The following is a 15160-nucleotide window of genomic DNA, read 5'->3' as shown; positions in this document are numbered from 1 at the left end:
CGTCGCCATTTCTTCCCACCCATATGCAGAAAAATATGTCTTGAGAAATGAATCCAGTGGTTTTCCTTGCACAGTCCTTGACCTTGACCCTTCTTTCTTCCCACTCCCACTCAGTGCCTACAATGCTCCCAGCTTCCGGGCTGGCGCTCAGCTGCTGAGCTCCCTGAGTGGCTATGCCTACACCAAACGAGCCTGGCGGAAGGAGGTCCTGGAACTGTTTCTCGACCCTGCTTTCTTTCAGATGGATACTTCTTGTGTTCAGTAAGAGATGCTGTCCTGATAACAATGTGCTCTGGATCCTCAGGTGGAAACAGTGTTTTGGTTTACATAATTCTCATTCCTGAAATAGAAGCAGAACCATAGCATCACCCTAGATAACAGGACGTCCCTGTCACAGGCTCACATGTTGACCATGTGGTTCACGGGAAAGAGATTAAGTCTTTTAAAGTACAAAGAGGAATTTCACTTAATTCAGAGAGCATGTTATTTCTTGGCTGGGCATGGTGGCTCACACCTACAATCCCAGCATTTTGGGAGGCTAAGGTGGGTGGATCACCTGAGCCCAGGAGTTCGAGACCAGCCTGGCCAACATGGCAAAACCCTGTCTCTACTAAAAAATTCAAAAATTAGCCAGGCATGACAGCGCACGCCTGTAGTCCCAGCTACTCGGGAGGCTGAGGTATGAGAATTGCTTGAACCTGGGAGGTGAAGTTTGCAGTGAGTCAAGATCCCACCACCGCACTCCAGCCTGGGCAACAAGAGTAAAACTCCATCTCAAATAAATAAACAGCATAACCTGGGGTTCCAGTGATACTTGTTCTGTCTAATACTGCTTTGTCTTGTAATCACAAAGTAATTGGCCAGTGTTAAGATGATAGAGCCCACTGGGTGACCCTGGGGGTGTCTTTACCCCACTTCTCGGCTGAATACTTCACAAGTTCTTACTGAGATCTTGCAGTAGCCAGGCAGAGATCCACTGAGACTCAGATGCAAGATGTGCTCCTGGGCCTTTTCCTGAGATCAAGAAAATCACTCAGGACTGGGCATGGTGACTCATACCTGTAATCCAACATTTGGGGAGGCGTACGCAGGAGGATTGCTTGAGCCCAGGAGTTGGAGACCAGCCTGGGCAACAAAGTGAAACCCCATCTCTACCAAAAAAAAAAAAATCAAAAAAAAATTAGCCAGGCATGCTGGCATATGCCTGTGGTCCCAGCTACATGGAAGCCTGAGGCAGGAGGATCACTTGAGCCCAGGAGGTTGAGGCTGCAGTAGGCTGTGATTGTGCCACTGCACTCCAGCCTGGGCGACAGCGCAAGACCCTGGGCCCTGTCTGAAAATAACCAGAAAGAAAGCTACTCCTTTATTAATGACAGGAAGGCTCAGCGATAGAGGGTAGAGATTGGGAACCTTTTTGTATGGCATGAAAGCATGGCCACCCCCAGAGGGCTGCTGGTGGCCCTGTGGCCTCCCTCCATGTGATCTTGTTGCTCTGCTGGGGTAGCCCATTTGGAAAGAAGAGCTAAGGGTGGTATTTGTCTTCACTGCCCCACTCTTTTCATCAACACAACTGGGTGAATATCATCCTGTATGAACATATTTAAGAATAACCCTTGAAAAAGCCAGAGTGCCTTGTCAATTTGTTTCTTTGTGGTAAACTGGAAAAAGTCATTATTCATTCCCTATGTTAGGGTTATAAATGAAAAGCTTTAGTGTAGCTTTCTTTTATATGTAAACTATTTATTTCTATCACTAACTTCTTTTCAGAAAGCAGTTTGTTTGTTTTTGGGATGGAGTTTCGCTCTTGTTGCCCAGGCTAGAGTGCAGTGGCACAATCTCGGCTCACCGCAACCTCCACCTCCCAGGCTCAAGCGATTCTCCTGCCTCAGCCTCCCGAATAGCTGGGATTACAGGCATGCGCCACCACGCCCTGCTACTTTTGTATTTTTAGTAGCGATGGGGTTTCTCCATGTTGCTCAGGCTGGTCTCGAACTCCCAACCTCAGGTGATCCACCCACCTCGGCCTCCCAAAGTGCTGGGATTATAGGCGTGAACCACTGCACCTGGCACAGAAAGCAGTTTTTAATATATCTTAAGAGGGTATGTTGTTTTTTTAATGTTTTGAATCAAACTATCATCCACTGCAAATTTAATTGATTTTGCTTTCTTTAATATCCAGTTGGAAGTCCATTATTGACCATCTTTTGACTCATGAGAAAACAATGTTTAAGGATTTAATGAGTAAGTTCTGTGTTACTTTTGCATAACTCACACTTGATAGGATCAATACCAATAGAACCAGCGTTTATCATGTCTTTCCGAACCCTACTCATACTTTTATGGTGCTGTCTAAGCCACAAAGACTGTAATGTGATGTTCATAATATGGCAGAACTAAATAAATGAGTCTTTTCCAGTTGCAATTTATTGACAAGAATGCCGTGACAACCTTTTTCATAGTTTTTAGTGGAGAAATACTGCTGAAAGCATCTAGCTTCACATCTCGACATTTGTGCTGAAAGTAATTTCCATAATTTACTAGGAGGACTTTTCTACACCTCAGATCCCTTCTCATGCACTATCATTAAGTATCATTAAAGAAATAAGTATTGGCTGGGCACAGTGGCTCACACCTGTAATCCCAGCACTTTGAGTGGCTGAGGTGGGCAGATCATTTGAGCCCAGGGGTTCAAGATCAGCCTGGACAACATAGTGAAACCCCATCTCTACAAAAAAACCGGGCATGGTGGCACACACCTGTAGTCCCAGCTACTTGGGAGACTGAGGCAGGAGGATCACTTCAACCCAGGAGGTCAAGGCTGCAATGAGCTGATCCCACCACTGCACTCCAGCCTGGGCAATGAGATCCTGTCTCAAATAAGAAATAAAAAGAGAAGTATTTTTTTAAATATACATGGGAACAATAATCTCATGTCCTTACTTAATAAAGATCATTATTTTTCACCAGGGAATACAGAATTACGCTAGTATGAATTTCCCATCACTTACCTCCAATTGTGGTTTTCTTACTAAGTAAAACATATTTGCTGTATTTATTCTAGACATGCAGAGCAGTTCTTTGAAACTATTCTCAAGTTTTGAACAGAAAGCCATGCTGTTAAAACGCCAGGCTTTTGCTGTCTTCAGTGGAGAACTTGATCAATACCACCTTTACCTTCCACTGATACAAGGTAAGACAGCTGTCTTAGTCTGTTTTATGCTGCTATAACAGGATACCTGAGACTGGGGAATTTATAAAAACAGAAATTTATTGCCTCACAGTTCTGGAGGCTGAGAAGTCCTATATTCAGGGCTGGCATCTGGCAAGGGCCTTCTTGCTGCGACATCCCGTGGCAGAAGGTGGAAAGGCAAAAGAGCAAGACGGGGCTGACCTGCCCTTTTATTACAGTACCAATCCCATCCATGATGTGGCCTAATCACCTCTTAAAGGCCGCACTTCCCAGTAATACTACATTTACAATAAAATTTCAGCATGCATTTTGGACAGGACAAACATTCAAACCACAGCAACAGCTGACCTGCCCTCACCCCGCCGCATACAGATAGACCCATGAGGGGCTGAGATGATTAAGTACTAGAGGGGTCTACTGCGTGCTTTGGCATGATTACCACGTGTTAAAACAAGTATTCTGCAGAGTTATAGAACTTCAGAAGTATATTGGTAAATCTGAAACTTTATTTTAAAATCAATTATAAGCCAGGTACAGTGGTTCATGCCTATAATCCCAGCACTTTGGGAGGCTCAGGTGGGTGGATGACTTGAGGTCAGGAATTCGAGACCAGCCTGACCAACATAGTGAAACCCCGTCTCTACTAAAAATACAAAATTAGCCAGGCATGGTGCCTGTATTTGCAGCTACTTGGGAGCTACTTGCAATTACACCTGTAATTGCAGCTACCTGGGAGGCTGAGGCAGGAGAATCACTTGAACCCAGGAGACCAAGGTTGCAGTGAGCCAAGATTGCGCCACTGCACTCCAGCCTGGGCAACAAGAGCAAAACTCTGTCTCTAAATAAATACCTAATAAAATCAATTACAGTGTTATTAATTTTTATTAGTTTTTAAAAGCCTGACTACAGTATAGGAATAATACTTCCTCAGCACTATCTCTTGCTAGAGTCCTCCTGCAGTCAAGATACTTGGTGTTTATAGTACTCCCTTAATCAGCACCTTCAGTTGAGGCCAGGGAAGGGGCAAGATTTTGGAGAAGGATCTAATTTTTCCTTAACAATTTTTTTCTTCATCCCCACTATATTCTTTGACTGCATCAAAAATAATTTATTGCTGGCTGGGCACAGTGGCTCATACCTACCTGTAATCCCAGCACTTTCAGAGGCCAAGGCGGGTGGATCACTTGAGGTCAGAAATTTGACATCAGCCTGCCCAGTGTGGTGAAACCCCGTCTCTACTAAAAATACAAAAATTAGCCTGGTGTGGTGACTCACGCCTGTAATCCCAGCTACTGGGGATGCTGAAGCAGGAGAATCACTTGAACCTGGTAGGCAGAGGTTGCGCTGAGCCGAGATCGTGCCACTGCACTCCAGCCTGGGCGACAGAGAGAGAATCCATCACACAAAAATAATAATAATAATAAATTGTTATTATTACTGCCGACATCATCGTATTATACATGATTGTCAGGGTTTTCTTTTTTGTTTTTGTTTTTTTTCCTTCTCATAAAATGTTCAGGTGGCAAAGTTGACATTCTGTTTTGTTTTTGTTTTCGTTTTGAGCCAGGGTCTCCCTCTGTCACCCAGGCTGGAGTGCAGTGGCACAATCTCGCCTTATTGCAACCTCCGCCTCCCAGGTTCAAGTGATTCTCCTGCCTCAACCTCCCAGGTAGTTGGGATCACAGACACCCACCACCATGCCCGGCTAATTTTTGTGGTTTTTTTTTAGTAGAGACGGGGTTTTACCATGTTGGCCAGGCTGGTCTCAAACTCCTGATCTCAGGTGATCCGCCCGCCTTGGCCTCCCAAAGTGCTGGGATTACAGGCATGAGCCACCGCGCCCAGCCCTGTTCCTTCTTTCTACCCCATCTCACACTCCTCTCAAATTTGGGAGGAGGCCCAGATAGCTAAGGAGACAGCATTAGGTGTATAGAAGCTAGAACCAAAAAAATAAAAAGATAGACAACAGTCATGCTCAAACATAGACAACAGTCATGCTCAAACAGGGGTGTGGAGAATTTGACCATGGTAGAGTTTAAACAGCAATTCTGAGAAATTATTTCTCTGAGAGGGAGCAAGCAAGGGCAATATAATAGAATATACATATATATCGCACCGTATATATATAACATGCATATATAACATGTTTTACATGATATATTAATGTTATATAATTATATGACATTATAACCTGTAATTATTATATTTGTATTATATTGACATGATTGTAATAACTAATTCCATAAATAGTAATATTAAATATTATACTATATAACGTGTAATATACTTGCTTATATTGTATATTCATATATATAATAAAGTCAGCAGAATGCTGACCTAAAACAGAGATAGGTTTTGAGCTCTTGGGAAAGAGAAATTTTTTTTTTTTGGGGGTGGGGGAACAGAGTCTAACTCCGTTGCCCAGGCTGGAGTGCAGTGGCACAATCTTGTCTCACTGCAACTTCCGCTTCCTAGGTTCTAGTGATTCTCCTGCCTCAGCCTCCCAGTAGCTGGGATGACAGGCACCCGCCGCCATGCCCAGCTTATTTTTGTATTTTTAATAGAGACGGGGTTTCACCATGATGGCCAGGCTGGTCTCGAACTCCTGACCTCAAGTGATCCACCTGCCTCGGCCTCCCAAAGTGCTGGGATTACAGGCGTGAGCCGCTGTGCCTGGCCGGGAAAGAAGAATTTCTAAATAAATACGCTTCATTTTGGATAGCTCAAGTGCTGTATTTCTAGAAATACTATACGTTTTTTAAAAAATAAGCCTTTTGCCCCATTTTCATTTTTGATGAACTGACAGTTTACGGAGCACTTTCCTACATGTTGTTGTCCCCAGGACGTCTGTTGGTAGGCCCAGCCCCGCTGAGTCCTGGGTTGATGGCACTCAGGGTGTCCTCTGGCAGAGTTGGAGGACACTGAACTTGCCTGGAGATGCCCTGTGGAGGGATGATGCCCACATCTGCCTCAGAGAGGTGGATGCATCCAGAAGCTCCCAAGACGTGTCCCATAGTAAATAGTCTGGGCCTAATTAAAAGAGGCAGGAGGCTGGGCACAGTGGCCTGTAATCCCAGCACCTTGGGAGGCCGAAGTGGGCAGATCACTTGAGGTCAGGAGTTCAAGACCAGCCTGGCCAACATGGTGAAACCCCACCTCTACTAAAAATACAAGAAATTAGCCAAGCATGGTGGCAGGTGCCTGTAATCCCAGCTACTCGGGAGGCTGAGGTAGGAGAATTGCTTGTACCCTGGAGGTGGAGGTTGCAATCAACCGAGATCACGCCACTGCACTCCAGCCTGGGTGACAGAGTGAGAGAGACTCCATTTCAAAAAAAAAAAAAAATAAAAGAAGCAGCAGGAGTGGAGAATTTCTAACGCTTCTCTCCTGGAATACCGTTTGGGGTCCTTTTCCCCGGACACTGTCGCACCATCAAGTAGCAGAGGAGAAGGTGGTGCACGGGTGGGAGCTGAGCAGCTCTGTACATCTCGGCTCAGAGTGGCAGCAGTCTCATGTCTTCGGCGGCTGGGAAGGTGTAGGTGAAAGGGTACGAAGGTGCAATTATGTAGGATCAGTACGTCTAGAGAAGGCATGTACAACATGAGGACTGTCATTAATAACACTGCATATGTACTGGGAATTTGCCAAGACCTTGAGTAGATTTTAGGTGCTCTTACCACAAAAAAGAAAGGTCAAAGCCGGGCACGGTGGCTCACGCCTGTAATCCCAGCACTTTGGGAAGCCAAGGAGGGCAGATCATCTGAGGTTAGGAGTTCGAGACCAGTGTGGCCAACATGGTGAAACCCCATCTCTACTGAAAATACCAAAAATTAGCTGGGTATAGTGGCAGGTGCCTATAATCCCAGCTACTCGGGAGGCTGAGGCATAAGAATCGTGTGAACCCAGGAGGCAGAGGCTGCAGTGAGCTGAGATCACACCACTGTACTCCAGCATGAGTGACAAAGCAAGATTCCATCTCAAAAAAAAAAACAAAAGAAAAAAGAAGGAAAAAAAAAAAACTGACCGAGCATGGCAGCTCACACCTGTAATCCCAGCACTTTGGGAGTCCAAGTCAGGTGGATTATCTGAGGTCAGGAGTTCAAGACCAGCCTGGCCAACATGGTGAGACCCTGTCTCTACTAAAAATACAAAAAATTAGCCGGGCATAGTGGCAGACACCTATAATCCCAACTACTCTGGATGGAGGCAGGATAATTGCTTGAACCTGGGAGGCGGAGGTTGCAGTGAGCAGAGACTGCTCCGCTGCCCTGTAGCCTGGGCAACACAGTGAGACTCCATCTCAAAAAAAAAAAAAAGAAAAGTTTATTACTAATATACTAATGTTCTAATGTACTACAACTGATCTTAGCTAGCATGCCTACCATTTAGCTGTTTGCTGTAGCAATTTGTTACATTCCTAGGAAACCTTAAGCTATGAGAGAAAAAAAAAAGTCTCATTCTACAAACTACCATTTCAGGGGAGAAGCAGGGAAGTGTTAGGGGCTAGAGAGTTATTTGAAACACTTTTCCCTCCATAGGGATTAAAGTTTTTGTCATGGCCAGCAAGTTTAAACCTTGCTGAATAAATCGATTATATTTACTTGCTCCACTTCCCACCTACCACCCCCAAAATACGGTGTTGTCTGCCAGCCAGTCCATATGATTGTGTAAATCCATCCCTCACCATGGGCTGCTTGGTTTCTGTGTCTCCTCATTCATATTCTTAAAAGAACATTTTAAGTGGCCGTTGGTCATCCAATGAATTTCTGGTGACAGATATTCATGTCTTTCTACTCAGCTGTGGCAGGGGGACAGCCCATGGGAATCATTTCCTTTGAGGTTTGGCAAGAGCCATGAACTGCTGTATTTCACAAAGACGAGGGCTGGGGTAGACTAGTTGCACAAAAGCATCACCAACATTCTTTTTTTTTTCGAAATGGAGTCTCACTCTGTCACCCCGGCTGGAGTGCAGTGGTGTGATCTTGGCTCACTGCAACCTCTACCTCCCAGGTTAAAGCGATTCTTCTGCCTCACCCTCTCAAGTAGCTGGGACTACAGGCACCCACCACCACGCCCAATTAATTTTTGTATTTTTAGTAGAGACGGGGTTTCACCATATTGGCCAGGCTGGTCTCGATCTCCTTACCTTGTTATCTGCCTGCCTCGGCCTCCCAAAGTGCTGGGATTACAGCGCGAGCCACTGAGCCTGGCCTGTAACACTCATTCCTTACACTGGGTTCTTACCAGAATGTCAGAACAGTCACAATTTTATTTTTCTTTGTCTGATAAGAAACCTTAAACTGCATATTTGTGTGACATCTCTAAAATCTTCTCTCCTTAGAACGCCTGACAGACAATCTCAGAGTCGGACAGACATCCACAGTTGCTGCTCAGATGTTTCTTTTTTTCAGAGTTTTGCTGCTAAGAATATCTCCTCAGCATTTGACTTCATTGTGGCCAATAATGGTCTCTGAATTGGTGAGTACAAGTATTGTAAGTTTGAAAGCAAGGTTGGAGCTTTTTAAAATGCTTTTTCGGTAACATATAACATACTATTTCATATCTATCCCATTTTATCTAAAAGTTATTTTTAATCAGGTTGGTAGCACATGGTTAGCTCTTGGTTAAATAGAGAATATTTTACCCTATGATCATATTTGATCTCTCACCCTGTCAGTAATTCCAACTAACTTGTACCATTGGATAATATTTACTAGTTTTTTTTATATACTATAAATTTGGGCCAGGCGTGGTAGCTTATGCCTATAATCCCAGCACTTTGGGACGCCAAGGTGGATGGATCACTTGAGCCCAGGAGTTCGAGACTAACCTGGGCTACATGATGAAACTCCTTGTCTACAAAAAAATACGAAAATTAGTTAGGCATGGTGGGAAGTTACATCTGCAGAAGATTGAGCCTGCAGTGAGCCATGATTGTACCATTGTGCTCCAGACTGGGTGACAGAGTAAGACCCCATCTTATTCATTCATTCATAAATTAATCGATTTTTTAAAATAAGTAAGAAAAAAAAATTTGGATAGGTTTAGTCTCTCTCAGATAGTAACTTGAATGCTTTTTTTGTTTTCAGATTCAGACATTCACACAGCTTGAAGAAGATCTAAAAGACGAAGATGAGTCATTGAGGTAAGCAGTACAAGATCTGTGCACAGGAGGAAAAGATGGTCACGATTAAAGGACATCACTTTAGATGTATGGTTATCTAATGTTAAATGCTGTTTTCTTGAAGTACTTGTGAAAGGACCAGCTATTCCAAACATTTCTTAAAAGGAAAATTATTCTGAGGGACATGTCATAGGTGAATGGACTATAACAGCTCTGAATGAATTTATAACAAGCGTTTCTTTGCAAATTTACAGAAGCAACAACAAAGTAAACAGAACGAAAGGTTCAGTCCCGGATGCAAATGGACATTCAGTGGGGGAGATACCCCAGAGTGAACTCATCTTGTATTTATCAGCTTGCAAATTCTTGGACACAGCGCTTTCTTTTCCACCTGACAAGATGCCATTATTTCAAATGTAAGTCAGATAGGATCATGTGTCCTTTTTGAAGCAGGAGATTTTGTTTTTTCCTTTTAAGCACTTTCACTTGCTTTTCATGTACAGTTTATGGGAAACCACCATCTGGGTTTCTAGTGACAGCTGAGCCAGCTCGGAATACCGAGTTTCAGATTACTTGCAACATCTGTGGCTCTGCAAATTTGGCTCATAGGAGTGTTTATGAATGTGTTTCTATGGTGTGTGTGTGTGTGTGTGTGTGTGTGTGTGTGTGTGGTTTTTGCTACTGAATGCTTATAAAACAGGGCTTACCCACTGGTGGTCCTCACCGCCTTTGTGTAGACCTTTTTGTCTGTTTAGTTAGATAAGAATGCCTTTATTTGGAGCCTGCCATCTCCGATTCACTTTGCCCCTTAGGCTTATGTTTCCTGCAGGCTTAGCACAGCTGCTCATTTGTTTAATTTCATGACCAGCCCCAGAGGCTATTTCTCTCTCTCCTACCCCCACAAAGAGAGTAAGCATATAGAAATGTTTGTGGTTAAAGAGTGGGTTCTCTTAAATGCACATTGCTAAGTGAAAGAAGCCAGACTGAAAAGGCTACACACTGTATGATTCCAACCATGTGACATTCTGGAAAAGGCAAAACTGTGGAGACAGTAAAAAGAATCAGTGGTCGCCAGGGGTTGGGGAGAGGGAGGCAGGGATGGATGGGTGAAGCACAGAGGATTTTTAGGGCAGTAAAATTATTGCATACGGAGCTATAATGGTAGATCCATGTCATTGTCCGTTTCTCCAAAGCCATACAATGTACACCACCAAGAGTGAACCCTGATGTAAACTCTGGACTTGGGGGGATAATGGTGAGTCAGTAGAGGTTCTTCAGTTTTAACAAATGTACCGCTGTGGTGCAGGATGTCAATAATACGGCAGGCTTGTATGTGTGTAGGGATGGGATATACAGGAACTGTACTTTCTGCTCCATTTGGCTGTGAACCTAAAGCTGTTCCACAAAAGGAAGTCTTTTAGGTTTTAAAAAGCAGGTTCGGGCCGGATGTGGTGTCTCACACCTGTAATACTAGCACTTTAGGAGGCTGAGGCAGGTGGATCACCTGAGAGGTTGGGAGTTTGAGACCAGCCTGACCAATATGGCAAAACCCTGTCTCTACTAGAAACACAAAAATTAGGCCGGGTACAGTGGCTCATGCCTGTAATCCCAGTACTTTGGGAAGCCAAGGTGGGTGGATCACTTGAGGCCAGGAGTTCAAGACCATCCTGGCCAACCTGGTGAAACCCTGTCTCTACTAAAAATACAAAAATTAGGCCGGGCACGGTGGCTTATGCCTGTAATCCCAGCACTTTGGGAGGCCAAGGCGGGTAGATCACCTGAGGTCGGGAGTTTGAGACCAGCCCGACCAATATGGAGAAACCTCGTCTCTACTAAAAATACAAAATTAGCCAGGCGTGGGGTCGTACGCCTGTAATCCCAGCTACTCGGGAGGCTGAGGCAGGAGAACTGCTTGAAACCGAAGGCAGAGGTTGTGGTGAACCAAGATCGTACAACTGCACTCCAGTTTGGGAGAAAGAGCGAAACTCCGTCTCAAAAAACAAACAAACCAAAAAAAGTGGAGGCTGGGCGCAGTGGCTCACGCCTGTAATCCCAGCACTTTAGGAGGCTGAGGCAGAGAATTGCCTGAACCTGGGAGGCAGAGGTTGCAGTGAGCCAAGATTGCACCACTGCACTCCAGCCTGGGCAACAGAGCGAGACTCTGTCTCAAAAAAAAAAAAAAAAAAAAAAACTGGGTTCTGATATATGCGAATGTGCATAGCAGCGTTATTTATAATAGGCAAAAAGTGGAGAAAACCCAAACGGCTGTCAGCTGATGAACAGATAGATAACGTGACATACCCATTCTCTGGAATACGGTTCAGCAGTGAAAAGAATTGAAGAACTGAGACACGCTGGAACCTGGATGAACCTGGAAAATATGATGCTAAGTGAAAGCCAAAACAAGGGAACACATAGTGTGTGATTCTGCTCATATGGAATGTCCACGATGAGACAGAGTGTGGATTAGTGGGTGCCTGGGTCTCAAGGGCATAGGGGGTTGGGGTGGTGATGGCTGAGCGGGGCAGGATTTCTTTTTGGGGTAATGAAATACTCTAAAATTGATTGTGATAATAGACATGCAACTCTATGAATATAATAAAAGGCATTGAGTTGTCCATATTAAATAGATACAGTATGTGGATGATATCTTAGTAAAACTAATTTTAATGACATTGAAGGGCTCTTACCAGCAGTCCTGACCTTCTGTTTGTTCCCCGCAGTTATAGGTGGGCATTTATTCCAGAAGTGGACACAGAGGACCCTGCCTTCCTGTCGGATATAGAGGAGAATCACCAAGAATGCAAACCCCACACTGTCAAGATTCTAGAACTTCTAAAATTAAAGTTTGGGGTAAGTGCTTTTCTTTTCTCTTTTATTTTTATTTATTTATTTTATTCATTTATTTTTTTTTTTTGAGGCAGAGTTTCACTCGGCCACCCAGGTTGGAGTGCAATGGTGTGGTCTTGGTTTACTGCAACCTCCACCTCCCAGGTTCAAGTGATTCTCCTGCTTCAGCTTCCTGAGTAGCTGGGATTACAGGAATGTGCCACCACACCTGGCTAATTTCGTTTTTGTTTTGTTTTGTTTTGAGATGGAATCTCACTGTTGCCCAGGCTGGAGTGCAGTGGCGCAATCTCAGGTCACTGCAACCTCAGCTTCCTGGTTTCAAGCGATTCTCCTGTCAGCCTCTGGAATAGCTGGAACTACAGGCACATGCCACCATGTCCGGCTAATTTTTGTTTTTTGGTTTTTGGGTTGTTTTTTTTTTTTTTTTGAGATGAAGTCTCACTCTGTTGCCCAGACTGGAGTGCAGTGGGGGATCTCAGTTCACTGCAACCTCCACCTCCCAGGTTCAAGCAATTCTCGCACCTCAGCTTCCTGAGTAGTTGGAACTACAGGCACGTGCCACCACACTTGGGGCTAATTTTTGTGTTTTTAGTAGAGACAGGTTTTCACCATATTGGTCAGGGTGGTCTCGAACTCCTGACCTCAGGTGATCTGCCTGCCTCAGCCTCCTGAAGTGCTGGGATTACAGGTGACAGCCACTGTGCCCAGCCTGCTTTTCTTTTTAAAAATTATATTCACGAGGCTGGTAATCCCAGCACTTTGGGAGGCCAAGGCGGGCAGATCACCAGAGGTCAGGAGTTCGAGACCAACCTGGCGAACATGGTGAAACTCCATCTTTACAAAAATACAAAAATTAGCTGGGCATGGTGACGGGTACCTGTAATCCCAGCTACTCAGGAAGCTGAAGCAGGAGAATTGCTTGAACCCTGGAGGCAGAGGTTGCAGTGAGCCGAGATCACGCTGCTGCACTCCAGCCTGGGCGACAGAGCAAGACTCTGTCTCAAAAAAAAAAAAAAAGGACCTTATTTCTTAGGTTTTGCCACATGCATGTGCTTCCCAGCCATCTAAAGCCCTCAGTAAAACCGTATCATTGCTATGGGTTTGTTTCTTCTGCAGGAAATCAGTAGCTCTGATGAGATCACCATGAAGACTGAGTTCCCGCTTCTGCGCCAACATTCTGTTTCCAGCATCAGGCAGTTGATGCCATTCTTCATGACTCTAAACTGTGCATTTAAAACCCAAAGACAGCTGCCTGCTGATACCCCAGGAGCTCCATTCTTGGACTTTCCTGTCACAGATAGCTCAAGGGTCTTAAAGCAACTGGAAGAATGCATCGAATATGATTTTCTGGAACATCCAGAATGTTAACCACGTGAGAGAGAATATGTTTAATCCATGTATTGGTACTTTACTGAAAACCAGGTTATATTCTAAAGAAGAAAGAAGGCAGGATAGCGCTTTTAAACAAGCCTATTTCCATTTTGAAAATAGATTTCAGGCTAGGTGCGGTGGCTTACACCTGTAATCTCATTACTTTGGGAGGCCAAGGCAGGCAGATCACATGAGGTCAGGAGTTCGAGACCAGCCTGACCAACATGGTGAGCCCCTGTCTCTACTAAAAATACAAAAATTAGTTGGGTGTGGTGGCGGTGCCTGTAATCCCAGCTGCTTGGGAGGCTGAGGCACAGAATTGCTTGATCCCAGGAGGTGGAGGCTGCAGTGAGCTGAGATCGCGCCACTGCAGCACTCCAGCTGGGTGACAGAATGAGACCATCTCAAAAAAAAAAAAAAAAAGAAAGAAAGTAGATTTCAGCCAATTTGCTATTCAGCAACAGGACACACCTCCCTTAATGCCTTGTAATATATTTGAATCTGATTCTGCATTTCTTCCTCAATTTATGTAATGAAAATAAAATTAATATATCATCTAACAGTAGCACAAAATTTGTAATGTGAAGTATAAAGATAATGAAGAAGTTGTTTTCTTTGTTGAAGCAGTTATATGGGTCTTAGTATATTTCTCTAAAATTTAAACTTATTAAAAGAATGTTATTTTTAATCTTTCACACAAATGTCCTTTGAAGTGCTTATTTTGGTACTCCATTTTAAAACTAAAATACATTGTTTTCCAAGGACAATAATTGCCCCTTACCCATTCAGCAGAGGTAAGGTAACCTCAATGTATTCAAAGATAACCCCAATGAATTCAACCCTCACACATTAAAAATTACATGTTTGCCGGGCATGGTGGCTCATGCCCGTAATCCAAGCACTTTGGGAGGCCAAGGTGGGCAGATCATCTGAGGTCAGGAGTTCAAGACCAGCCTGAGCAACATGGAGAAATCCCGTCTCTACTAAAAATACAAAATTAGCTGGGCATGATGGTGCATGCCTGTAATCCCAGCTACTCAGGAGGCTGAGGCCAAAGAATCTCTTGAACCCGGGAGGTGGAGGTTGCCGTGAACCAAGATCGCACCATTGCACTCCAGCCTGGGCAACAAGGGTGAAACTCCATCTCAAAAAAAAAAAAAGAAAAATCACGTTTGCACAGTTTAACAACATAAGTACAGGGTTTTAAATTTCTGACAGCACGTTCTGTTCTGTTCTTTTTTTTTTTTTTCTTTTTTCCCCCTAAACGTTTAAAATATATTTCTAAACAGAATGGGCCAGGCCGGGCGCGGTGGCTCAAGCCTGTAGTCCCAGCACTTTGGGAGGCCGAGGCGGGTGGATCACGAGGTCAGGAGATCGAGACCATCCTGGCTAACATGGTGAAACCCCGTCTCTACTAAAAATACAAAAAATTAGCCGGGCGACGTGGCGGGCGCCTGTAGTCTCAGCTACTTGGGAGGCTGAGGCGGGAGAATGGCGTGAACCCGGGAGGCGGAGCTTGCAGTGAGCCGAGATTGCGCCACTGCACTCCAGCCTGGGAGCACAGCGAGACTCCGTCTCAAAAAAAAAAAAAAAAAAAAAAAAAAAAAAAAAAAAAAAAAAAAAAA

General features: G+C 44.3%; 1 protein-coding gene across 1 annotated transcript in view; it reads left to right on the top strand.

Moving 5' to 3' along the window:
• The window catches only part of DOP1B (DOP1 leucine zipper like protein B), a 120339-nt gene extending 106109 nt beyond the window's left edge, over nt 1-14230 (top strand). Inside the window, exons 30-37 of the mRNA XM_025380961.1 lie at nt 115-261; nt 2180-2241; nt 3062-3190; nt 8532-8668; nt 9280-9335; nt 9569-9730; nt 12038-12167; nt 13281-14230. Coding sequence (XP_025236746.1) covers nt 115-261; nt 2180-2241; nt 3062-3190; nt 8532-8668; nt 9280-9335; nt 9569-9730; nt 12038-12167; nt 13281-13532 — 1075 coding nt within the window. The 3' untranslated portion in view covers nt 13533-14230. The remainder of the gene's footprint in view (nt 1-114; nt 262-2179; nt 2242-3061; nt 3191-8531; nt 8669-9279; nt 9336-9568; nt 9731-12037; nt 12168-13280) is intronic.
• Nucleotides 14231-15160: the final 930 nt, after the last annotated feature.

This window comes from Theropithecus gelada, chromosome 3 (assembly GCF_003255815.1).
Source record: "Theropithecus gelada isolate Dixy chromosome 3, Tgel_1.0, whole genome shotgun sequence".
Taxonomy (NCBI): Eukaryota; Metazoa; Chordata; class Mammalia; order Primates; family Cercopithecidae; genus Theropithecus; species Theropithecus gelada.
This window is presented reverse-complemented; position numbering and strand designations above follow the sequence as displayed.